We start from the raw sequence: 12,510 nt of genomic DNA on the forward strand, positions 1-12,510 counted from the left end.
TGTCAGATGAAGCACCTGCCAGTTGGGATTTTGGCTTTGGGGAGTGCGGGGGATGAGCACAGCGTTTAACCCTTTGACACAAACTTGCTTGGCTCGCTACGTTTTTTCTTTTTTTTCTTTGGCATTACGTTGATGGACAGCCAGATTGCATCCACCTGTGTCAGCTGCCTGGTGTTATTAAACGCGCGCATTGTGGATATCCAGTTTACAAAGCATGTGTTGGCGTGCTGCATTGCGCAATAGCACCTGGCCCCTTCGCCAAATGTATTCTGGAAGCTTTTTCCCACTGATGCTTATTTCCCTGGCATGTCACATCAAATGAAATGAAAAAAAAAGTCATAAAAGATTTTTCTACAGAGCACCTGAAGACTGTGTTGCGTTTTGAGTTGCAAATAGTTGGAACATTTCCAGGAACTTTGTGGAACTGTTCCATGCAATATTTAGCGGAGGAATTTTGGATCTATTACATAGTTTATCCCCCCCCCACACACACACACTTTCATTTAATACAGTGAACTGCCATTTATCGCAGGGAATATGTGTCAGACCGACCCGCAATATGTGAACATTTTTCGAAAAAAGAAAGACTCATTTAATTTAAAAAAACTAAATAGCTTTACCCCTCCCACAGGCTTGCAACACATTGAATTGTATTCAAACACACTTTTAAAGTATATTTGTTTGTAAGAATAGTATAAGAGGCAAAGCGTGCCTTTTTTCCAGCTGTTTATTTTGTCACACCCCCAATTGAAATTTACTGTACAAGTGATTCATTAAAAAAAAAAGAGAGAAATAAACATTGCATACTGTATTTACACAACAAAATGTTCAAGCAAACTATATATAATTTTGTCCAACGAAACTCCACTATCTTAAAACTAACATATAATGTGAAATGCCATTGACGGGCTAATGGAAATAAGCACACAGATGTTATGGTGATTATAAACCTTCAGACTGCTTCTTTAACATTCACGGAGCAGTACAATCAAACTCACAGGCATATATTGTCTTCGTTCTGTGGGAATGACTTACTAGAGTTTAGTTGGAGACCTTCTCTGCCTCTAGTGAATTACCTTTTTACCTAGCTTTCTTTAATGTTTTTAAGACTTTGATAGTTGGTGAGGTAGTTAGTTACAGTTGACCTGAGCAAATATAATATGTATAATTATTATAGTATGTATTATAGTGTGTGTGTGGGTATATTTGAATTTGCTAAAAAATATATGTTGTATTCAATTAAGTATATTTTACAATTGTGTTATTTAATTTGTGTTCAAATTTTGTATATATTCTTCTTTACCTTTATTTGATCCATTTAGTGTAAATGTTTTTGTAAATGTTTCCCCATTTTTGTTATTTCTTTCAATAACATTTTTAATCAATTACAGTATATGATTTTGTTCAAATGTAGAATTTTCCCCTCATTTTTGTATTTCATTTCAATATACATATAGACACACACACACACACACACACACACACACACCTGCCAACCAATAAAAGTTAACTTCCAGAACCATTTTTCCAAATTTGATTTTTAAACGGTTGTCAAGTTTGTCAAGAACATTACCGTGGGACCGTCATAATCATAATCGTTACTAAATTATGGGTTCAATATTTGTCATTTGAATGTTTTTATTACATCAACCATGTGATGGTGGACACAGTTCCAGCCGGAATCAAAGCACCAGTATATGAGATTTCGATGTTCCATCATCCAAAATATCTGTGCCTATGGATTCATTCCCTTTTGCCAATTCTGTTTTCAGCCCTGGTAATCAGAAAAAAATAATCATTCAAGTCAATCAAAGCAGATTAATCAGATCTCAAACAGCAAAATTAAAACTCAGCACTCTATTTTGCAACCAAACAAATACCATTGCTGACAGATTGAATTGGATAGGTTATGTCTGGACAATAGTTTGGGTTCTAGTTTGTACAATGTACTTCTTGTACGTCTTCTCTTGCATGCTATTTATATTTCCTAGATCCACAATTGCTGCTGAAACAATGCAAATGTCCCCATTGTGGGACTAATAAAGCTTATCTTATACTACAAATGTTTATTCATCAAAATAATTAACTTTTAAACTGCCCACGTTCTGAAGTGACGTGTGCAGTGATGTACTAATAAATTTTCAGTTCAGATGCGGCATCCTGCGTGGACGTGTGTTATATCTTTAAACGGGTATGAATTGGCCTGTTATTTTGTTCTTACTCTGTTGGTTTGTTACTCTGTGCGAAAACGCTTTTTTTGGGGTAATAATTACAGTCTGTCATTTTGCTCAAGTTGTTCCCCAATGTCGGTTAGTTTCCCTTCTATGTGAAGTTCCCTGTAACAGACTAACCTGCCATTAAGATCACTTTCAGTTGCCATTCATTCCAATTCAATTTCCACTGTTGAAAAGACTTTTGCAATCCCATGGCGCACTGAGTAGAGGAGTGTCTTTGCAGCTTGCCCCTGCTGGTCATGTGGCATTAAATCCAGCGCTACCATATACTGTCGTGCATTGATTGAAGTGCGGTACATGGTACCACTTGTGGTACACGGCCTTCCTCTTGGGCTACGTGGAAAAAAAATCACTGCCTTAGTACAGTGCAGTTGTAGTTGACTTTTAAGTTCAATACATTTGCATGTAATCGTTAAGAACTGTGTTTTTAAACATTTATGTAAATACAACTTTCATTTAACTTTTATGTGCAATACATTTCACTTGAATTGTTATTCAATTACAGTTTGTTTTTATTTGTGACAGTGGCTTGCAAGAAGAAAATGGACTTTTTAGAATAAAACCTCTCTCATATTTGATGAACACACAACACAACTTCCGCGCTACTGTGTTTTAATGTTGGTGGTCCATGAAGAGCTAACGTTTTTTGTTTTTTTTTATGCGGTACTTGGTGTAACAAGTTCGAGAACCACCAGTGTACAACAGTGAACGACGTGTAACTCCTTGACAAACGTGCAGCACGTTAACTGTAAGCGCTGACTCAGCGCTTCAAGCATTATGACCATTCGTGCCCCGGCGGAACTCCCACGCGTTGCAGCCAAACACATCGCTCATCATGACAACGCACACACTGGATGAGGGGCAACACTGCGAGGTGTGTTCAGTTTTTCATTCCTACAGAGCAGCCCTTTGAACTGTGACGTCGGTTCCACAATGTCAGCAAGATAAGGGAATTTCCCCCCCCCCCCCCCCCCAACCCCCACAGTCACCACAGCAACCAGCAGACAAACAGCAGGCCCGAGTGTGAGGCGGCATGCCTGACGACTCCCAGGAAGTCCTCAGGCTTCCCTGGAGCACGTCTTCTTGTTTCTGTCGTTGTTGTTGTTGTTGTTGCTATAGTAGTAGCAGGAAGGCGGGCATAAAGGTGAGAGCAGGTTCCTTCTTACGACACGACAGGGATATAAATAGAAACAGCAGCTTTGATTCACTCGTCTTGAGGTCATGGCTCGCGTGACTATTTGTTTTCCACAACACAAATTAATACTGGCTGCCATGTTTGCATTGTCAACTACGGTAGAACAACATAGCAACGATATAAGTGCGAATTGACATTCCAAACTAAGTGAACAGGGGCTCCCAACCTGAGGAGACTTTTAGGGATAAAAACCAAACAAAACACAGTTTTGGCGATTTTTTTCTTCTTTTTTTTTCAATTCGGTATATGTTTAAATAGCTACATTTTGACATATTTGATTGCTCAAATTTTGTATTTGAACCCCTGACCTCTGAGGTGGATGTACAAACCAGCTGCCAATAAGGAAAATAGCAGTCTAAAATATTGTACTCTGTAAAATGTAAAGAATTCATTGCGGCTCCTTCTGGTGTATGTGACTTGGCCACCAGGAGGCAGTATAATACAGTCATGGAGACAAAACGAACAAGAGTTTCACAACTACTGTGTATATTAGTAGTAATATTAGTTGATTTTCGCAGAAGATAAAGAATATATGCTTGTGAATATTGTTATATTGTCTGTCTTCGTGTGTTGCAGCACCATGTCCGAATATCTAAATTGCTTAAAACGTTATAACACCGACCACATTGATGCTATTTTTAGCCCGTGGCATTTCCCATGATGTATTAAGCTAGCAGATTTGAAGGCAAAGTTATGTGGTTGTTATGATGGGTAATAATTCTCTTTTGCTTTCAGGTTACTTTTACAGTGCACTTAAACTGGAAGTGGCAATAAACAGCTTGAAACCTTTTTGGAAGAAGAATTGGTCGCTATCTCCCAACTGCTGCTTGTTGTGAATGAAGTGAGTTTGAGACGAGCCGCCACACAACGCTCGTATCTCGTTTTTGCTCACAAGTCAAACAAAAATAAATCCCCTGAATGATGGCTCGTTTTTATTTTTTATTTGATTATTATTATTATTCCCCCCCCCCCCCCTATTTTTATTTGATTAACTTTAGTTTCAAACAACAGGGTATTTATTTGGTCTAAAATAGTCCATTGTCAATTTAGTATATCAATACACATAGCACAATGCAAATGTTAAAAATATTTAGCCAAGAATATTTTATCTTGATTTAAATTGTATCAATTTAGTATATAATTTTTGTACTTTTTTTAGCTTACTGACATTTTCTAAGTACATTTTTCCATCCAGTAGATCCATTATATAGCTAGCTAAGGTTTTTTTTGTTTTAAACCAAAGTCAGTCACTTTGCTCAGTCAAGAGCAAAAAGAGCAGACGTGTGACGGTTGCAAGCTCGAAAACAAAAGCGTCTGTTGACGTCATGGTGGTTACGTTCACATCTTTGGAGGAATGAAGTGAATTTGAAGCCTTTTGACTAACATCAAAAGAACGTGTGGTGTGCTGACATCCCGCAGACATTTTTCTACGTCCTTCTTGACCCTTGACGACTGCCCCATCGTGTTCGTGTGTGTGCACGTGGTTTAGTCATGGCCGCCAGGGAGCCATGAGGCGTGCAGCGGCGAGCTGCAAACACATAGCAGCGCCATCTGCACGCCTGGAGCGCCTCCAACGTCAACAGCACAATAACACACACGCACACGTTTGTCAGAGCTTGCATGGAGCGCCTCATCTGGTCGCGTCAATGATGACGTTTGGGGGCCGAGGACTTTTTAATGACATTACATTTAGACGCGAATAAAATTGTGCAATCCTGGGGGATAAAAAAAAACAAAACAAAAAAAACAGTGAAGCGTGTGTGCGTGCATGTTATTAGTGTAAGTGTAAATGAAAAGCAGCCAGTGGTTGCCATGGCGCCCAGATCAAATAAAATGACTTGTTCCCATTTTTCACAACAAGCAGAAGTTCTAAGTGAAATCTTCCTCTCTTTTTTTGTCTTTAAAAACATTCTTTAATTAAAGTAAATGTACATGTGTACTTGAGAAGTGCTATATACAATGTATTATGTACATGGGTCAAGAAGAAGGGAAAAATAAGAAAAACAAACTAAAAAAAAGTGAAATAAGCAAGGGAAACAAGTAGAACAATAAGATCAAGGAAAAAGGAAAACATAGAAGTGATAAAGAGAAGAAAAACAACAAAAATAGGGGAAAGGGGTGGGTGTAAAGAAAACAATAGAGGTCTGCGAAAAATCAAATAGAAGGGTAAAGATAAAAAAGAAAAAGAAATATATGACAAATAGAAAAAGGGTGAAAAGGCATGAAAGGTCAAATGTGGGGGAAACAATGCGTAAATAAAAACATAAATACACGAAAAATATGGACGACTAAAGCAGGTTTTTTTTTTGGGGGGGGGGGGGGGGGGTGTTCAGAAAAAAACAAACGATGAGGGAAAAAAATCCCAAAAAATTATATAGAAAAAGGGGATTAAGAAAAAGTATACAATTTGTTCAAAAGACCTTTTCTTTAGTATCACTGTTGATTGTTGTCGTTATATACTACAACGTTTATGAATTTCCCATGTGGGTGAATAAAGTGTCCATCCAACCACGACTCATCATTGACAGTATTTGTCTACACAAAAGATCGAACTACGTATTGACACGTTGCCCTGTCGGTTCGGTGCGCGGTGGCGCCATCTTGTGATCACTACATGTATGACACGTCACGACATCATCACTCGGAAGACATTTTTGCTGTTCACTTCTTCCTAACCCAAGTGCACGACAGCGGTTTTGTTTTGCTTCTCTTGTTTTCCGTTTTCGTAACTTGCCGTGAATGCGACATGTGTGCATTCAATGTCAATTTTAACATGTGCGCTCACCTGGTAATGTGTGTGGATTGGCACAATTGTCATTCCAGCTCAACAAAACTCACTTGTAATTGGCTGATCGTGCCGCACCCTCCTCAGCATCACGGCCTCCAGCGACGAGGCTCATTGGCGCATGCACGCACAGTGTGTGGATTGCGTCTTGGAGTGAGCGAACAGGTTTTTCGAGGTAGTTTCGATCCGGAACTGAGAGAGGACGTTAACACACAACAACAGGTGCGTGACTCTCCTGACATAGACATTTTATAGATGTATATTTGAAAACATTTATCCATGCTTATAAATGGCACCGTATGTGTTATTTTAATGGCTACCAAGCGTTGTATAGATTAAATATATATATAGATATATATTGGGGGCGGGGGGACAACAACGGCGCCCCCCCACATTCGGACCTTCTACAGGTGGTAAGGATCTACATCCGCGGTAAAAAGTAGGGCGGCGTCGTAGTATTTGAGTGAGTGCGCCCACCTCACTTCTTCTCACTAGTGACCTCTCCCCAGCGGTGATTGATCTTTTTTTTTTTTTTTTTTTTTTTTTCTTTCCCCCTTTCGACATAGTTGTAAAGAAGGCTAGAGTGCTAGGAGAGGACTAAAATGGATACGCTGAAGAAAGGACTGCACAAAGCCCAGGAAGGAGCGGCGGCGGTGGCGACGAAGACCAAGCAGGGAGTGAGTGGCGCGGCCGAGATGACCAAAGATGGGGTGCTGTTCGTCGGTGGGTGCCCACTTCAGCAGATCGCCTCATTCGGCATCTCCTTCCCTCAATCCCGCTCAATGAAATCCTGGACTGCTCGAGTCCAAGTAGCCAGGTGTTTTCCCTCTTTTTTTGTTTTTTGTTTTCTTCCCCCTGGAGATTTCAAATGAGGTTTCCGCGCCACTGAGCTCCATTTAACCTTGAAAAGATGAACATTTTAACATCCTATATTTTTAACATTCATTTTGTTATTTATCATTGGTAGTATTAGGAGTGGTAGATCGTAGTCTTCAAATGTTTTCAGCTTTGAAATTATATATTAGTTTAAACATATTTTTAAATATATTTTTTATTAATATTTCGACACCATGACTCATTTTAACCTCGACAAGCCGACAAAAAAAAGTACATTTTATGTTACTTATTATTAGGAGCAGCAGTAATCCTTACAGCCTTTAACAATTACTAAAAATAAAGTATTTTCTATTAAATCATTTTTTTAGCTTAAATTTCAAATCATCTTTAAAACATTTTATAACTACACTTAAATTTTTTTAATAAAATAATTTTGCAGAGTTGTGGTAGTAGCAATATTGTAGCCTTTAAACAAAATGTAACTACAGGTATATTTAAATGTGTAATATTCACTTTTTCACATTTACAAATTAAATATTTATATTAATTAATGAATTCTTTAAAAATAAACATGTTTTCCATAGATTTTCAACATTTTCTAAATGTTTTATATTATTATAAGCAGTAGTTCTTGTACTTGTACTCTAGCCTTTAAAAACCTACACTTAACTTTCATTATATTTACACATACCGTCAAATGTTGGCCTGTGAAATCCTTTGAGACGTTTACACAAATACAAAACGTGTATATATATATCAAATGTACATCTTTATTTATTGGTAATGTCATTGGTACACGAGCAGTATTTGTATTGTAGCCTTTAAAAACATTTGCGTTTTTGTGACAGAACTATTTTGTGCCTTTTGTCTCCTTCACAATATCCATATTGCATGTTACATATATTATATTAGTGTTTACTTTTACAATAGTCATATTAGTAACTTTTTAAAATACTAAAAAAAAGTCCTGTATTTTCTATGATTATCTACTTATCACTAGCTTCTTATTGATTGTATTTTTTTGTAAATATGGTATTGATATTTTATAAGCGCAAACTGTATTGTCACCCATCACTATTTTGTCTTCTACTTTCAGGCACTAAGACAAAGGATGGAGTCACAACAGGTATCAATCTATCACACAATAAACATGATGTAAATTCACATGAAGGTGAGTAGCAAGGTGCCATAGAGTATTTCCACGAGCGTACCCCCGGGAAGTGGGAGTGTGGCTGTCACAAACAAGCTGAGGGACCCATGGCATCACCCTCCTGCGAGGCATCCATGCAGGAGTTCCACGGTCCATGTTGTTAGGCTAATGCAGCAGAAAAAGAAAAAAGCCTTTTACACACAACGAAAGACGTGCTGGGTGTGCAAAGCCACTAAACGCACAGATACTACAGACAGTAAAGGGCGTGGTTGTGTGTTCTTAAAAGAGAAAGCGATACTACCGTCAAAAGTGTCTCTTAACACCCTCCTTTCTTCTTTTCCGACAGTCGCCGGTAAAACAGTGGAGGGGGTGAGTCAGGTGAGCGGAGCAGTGCTTACCGGGGTGACCACGGTGGCCCAGAAAACAGTGGCGGGGGCAGGCAACATCGTGTCCGCCAAGGTATTGGTCAAGGATCCCGCCAAACGAGTAAGAACAAATACTTGAATATATGACAACCCGGAACACTGTAGCGTCGAGCTCAGCCAAGGCCGAACTTCAAGGGAAAAGTTGAAAAGAAAATCCTATACCTATATTTTATCCAGATCCTCACCAAAATGTAACATAATCCTGCGAAATACAAAGTGGGTCAAGAGCCACACTGAAAATAAACACACACAAAAAAACATTAGGGGGAAAAAGTCATCAAGTTACAAATTTGTTACGAGTCATAATATTCTCAAGTGAATGTCAAAATTCCCACAGAAACACATTTTGTTGTTAATGTTTTCCTTGAAAAAATAATTGCTTCAAATAATACTGAAAAAAATGACCAAGTCATATTTCCACTTTCTTGTTCTAAAATGTATTTATTTGTTTTAAAAAGAAAAAAAAATTGGTCCATTTTTTGGGGGGGAAAGATGACAATTTCTTCTTGAAAATGTTTTTCTATACTTCAACTCATAATTATGACCTTATGTCACTCAAAATTGTTTATAAAATAAAAACTGTCATAATTTTCAGTTATTTTTGCAACTTCACACCTTTTTGGCAATTACAACTTATTTTTGTATCCTTATTAAAAGTTCTTGTTACTCAATTATAGTCAGCCAGAGCTGAGAGTAATGCAACGTTATCAATGTCTTTTCACCATCCTTCCTGTCATATTGTGCTGCACGTTTATGTGTGCACATTAAGAACAAATGTCCTGTTTTTGTTTTAATTCCTCATTTTAAAATACACAATTCAAGCAACAAGTTTTTCCTCATGTTTTTGAGATTATAGGGTGAAAGCTGCAGCTAGCTACTAGTGTGGACTGAATGGCTGGCAACAAGGGGGAAATGAAATGTCAGTATTTTAAGGGTAATAGCCCACATATCGAAAAAAAGAAAAAAAAAAGAACTATGAATTAGTTTGTTTTTGGACCGGTAAACTCGGATAAAAATGTTAAATTATGAAGTATGAACTGAACTAGTTCATCTTTGGAACGATGAACTTTCCCAACACTGATCCTGTATTATTTCAGATCGCAATATATATCGCAGGTTAAAAAAAATATATATATATATATATATATATATATATATATATATATATATATCGCAGTATTTTTTTTTCCAATATCATGCAGCCCCACTGCAATGTCATTTTTGTAAAATAGCAACTTTGTCATGTTATGTGAAAACGTTCCCATAGGATTTCTGCTTCCATGCTAACGTCTTCCTCAGGTTTTTGGGGAGAAGCCATGTCCCAAGATTGAAAGAAAGCTTCAATTCTGCAAAACCAAACTCCTCAGAGCAATAATAATAATAATAATAATAATAATGGACCTTCCTTTGTCCACAAATCTGTTCCCATCAAAGGGAATTAACATGTCCTGTTGACTCATCCTCATTCTGTGCCTGTGCACATCTACTCAAAATGGCCGTTTGACCTTGAGTCATTTGTCATCACTCGTCCTCCTCTTCTTCATCATTTTCACTGTCGTTTGCTTTGCCGTGTTGCTCATTAGTCAGGAGGAAAAAAGATTTCACCCCTCCAAATAAATCAATAACATCATTGTCAATTTACATTTGATGTTGCGTGTTGTCTGGCGATGACAGCATCTCTTCATTGAGTTGCAATCCATCACCATCAAGTGCTAAGATTCTCGGGAAGTGACAAGGAACGTGTCCTTTTGTCCTTGCAAATCTACTTTATCACGATAACACAGAGACAGACGCGGCGTTTAATCAGGCTATTCGCCCCGAGGGACGCGACACACCACCTGGAATGTGAGCCCACTTCTTATGACGAGCCCAACTGGCGGGAGGAATGGAGCTACAAACGGGCAGACTGACAGTCGGAGCGGCATCTTTCTTTTAGACACCGTTGCCGTTTATCAGTGAGGATCATTAAAAAGTGACACTGTGTCGACAGGCAACTTGTAACGCCGATGGGGAACTAAAGGATTGACTATGAAAAAGCCACACCAAAGAATACAAGAGATCAAATAATAAAATTTACATTTTACCATAGAAAACTGTGTCATCTTTCCCCACCCTTTTTGCATAACGTGGACTTTTTCTCGTAAAATTACAGCTGTATTCTCTTAATTTTTTGAATGATCTTTACAAAGTTTTTCACACAAAATTGACTTTTTTTCCAAACTGCAATTACAATTTATTAGAAATATCCTTTTCATAAAATTACAGCTTTATTCACATAATTGACTTTTTAAAAATATGTTATTATAATAAATGTATATATATGACTATGACTAAAAATTTCTCTGACTATTCTTAAGAATTGTCTAGATGTTGATAGAACTATTTTCAGACTGTTATAACATTTATTCTCATGGCTTCATTGCCATAATATTTCAAATCCATTCTCTTGATTATGGCCTTTTTGCTTAGAAAATGAAGTATTTTTCTCTCACAAAATGTAGGCTGTTTCGCGTCGAAATACATTTTCTTTGTGTTTAGTCACAATGTATGGAAGTGTTGCTGTTGACATTGTTGAAGGAGATTATTGATGGGAAACGGCAGACAGAGAAATGATTTGGAAAAAATCCAGAGTGCCAATTTGTCGTCTTCCAGAGTGACCAGAATTCCGCTACGCACAATGATTCGCCGGTGGATACCGACAACGCTGAGGCCATGGAGGTAAGACGCCATTAAAACTCAAACAAACACTTCCAATGGATGTGAGCAATGACACCTGGTCTCGTCTTCTCTCATAGGATGACACAGATTGAACATGTTTTAAGATGGACTATCAGAACATTCCACATACCTGCCAAGTCCCGTCGTGCCTCATCTTGGTCTTCTATGATGTGTGTGCGTGTGTAAAATTGCTGTGCTGAAAGGTGTTGGGTTGTGTGTATTTGTATTGTGTGTGTCTTTTGCACATCAGCAAATGGACCTCAGGTGTCTTGTTCTTTGTAACATTGATAATGCTACGTTATCGCTGTGTGTGTGTCAGTAAATAGCACATGGAACTATACAGCAATGACAAAAAAAACATCTAAGTGTCTCTATATGAACAACGACCATGACAATGTTCTCAATTTTTTTGCTATAGCTTCAATTTGTGTATCCATATTGTATTTTCATCATGAAATCAGAAAATAAAAGGATGTATTCTGTCTTATTGGAATTTAAATGTTGAATAAAATGCTTAAGAAATGTATATGGTCTGGGAAGCTGACTAATAATTACAACATGATAAAACAATTATTTGAATAATAAACACTTAACAGTGAAAAGTTAGCATTTTAACCATATGTAGCTGTATATTTCTGGCCTGATTGGGGGAAAAGTGTTTTATTTATTCTAGTATTAATGAATCATTGATATCCATCCTTTTTTCCACAAATAATGACATTTGCTGAAGTAGATGACGATTGAGTGGGTGAAGAGTCAAGGCCAGTATTTTAAAGAAATACTGCATATTGTGTGCGCTGATCTTTTTTCCTACAAATAATTATATAAAAACACCATGAATATATTTAAATATGGCTTACTTAGAATAGCATTTATACATTTTTAAGAGGTCAGAGAGTTCATTTGAGGCACTGTAATCATGGCATAAAGTCTGACTTGTGTAGGTTATTGTGCATCGTAAGTTAGGCGTAGTAAATGTAAATGTTATAAATTAGAATAGACAAGAGTTCCAAACCAACCTTTACACACAAATGTGCTGCGGAAACAATCTCATGTCTGAATATAGGCTATATTTGCAATTTGAACATTTGTTTTTGCGTATTGTTTTTAAAAAGGTCCACCAGACATTTGCTAAAGAAATTGAAATGTTGACATTTTAAATGGCA

General features: G+C 37.4%; 1 protein-coding gene across 2 annotated transcripts; it reads left to right on the forward strand.

Moving 5' to 3' along the window:
* Positions 1-6,349: 6,349 nt before the first annotated feature.
* On the forward strand, positions 6,350-11,843 carry LOC133413764 (alpha-synuclein-like). 2 transcript variants are annotated; one of them, XM_061698521.1, is made up of 6 exons: positions 6,350-6,436; positions 6,781-6,937; positions 8,148-8,177; positions 8,548-8,687; positions 11,279-11,344; positions 11,422-11,843. In XM_061698521.1, exons 2-6 carry the CDS (start codon positions 6,817-6,819, stop codon positions 11,434-11,436), a joined length of 372 nt encoding a protein of 123 aa, XP_061554505.1. In that variant the 5' UTR covers positions 6,350-6,436; positions 6,781-6,816; the 3' UTR covers positions 11,437-11,843. The 2 variants fall into 2 exon arrangements, with proteins under 2 accessions (XP_061554505.1, XP_061554504.1); XM_061698520.1 differs by lacking the exon at positions 6,350-6,436 and adding an exon at positions 6,443-6,677.
* Positions 11,844-12,510: the final 667 nt, after the last annotated feature.

Source organism: Phycodurus eques, chromosome 15, assembly GCF_024500275.1.
Source record: "Phycodurus eques isolate BA_2022a chromosome 15, UOR_Pequ_1.1, whole genome shotgun sequence".
NCBI lineage: Eukaryota > Metazoa > Chordata > Actinopteri > Syngnathiformes > Syngnathidae > Phycodurus > Phycodurus eques.

What these genes read in the sequence shown, in the direction of transcription:
- LOC133413764 (XM_061698521.1), top strand. Translation starts at nt 6,817, where the DNA reads ATGGATACGCTGAAGAAAGGACTGCACAAAGCCCAGGAAGGAGCGGCG. An exon ending in AGATGGGGTGCTGTTCGTCG is followed by an intron (nt 6,938 to 8,147) that starts GTGGGTGCCCAC and finishes TTCTACTTTCAG; the next exon opens with GCACTAAGACAAAGGATGGA. An exon ending in TCAAGGATCCCGCCAAACGA is followed by an intron (nt 8,688 to 11,278) that starts GTAAGAACAAAT and finishes GTCGTCTTCCAG; the next exon opens with AGTGACCAGAATTCCGCTAC.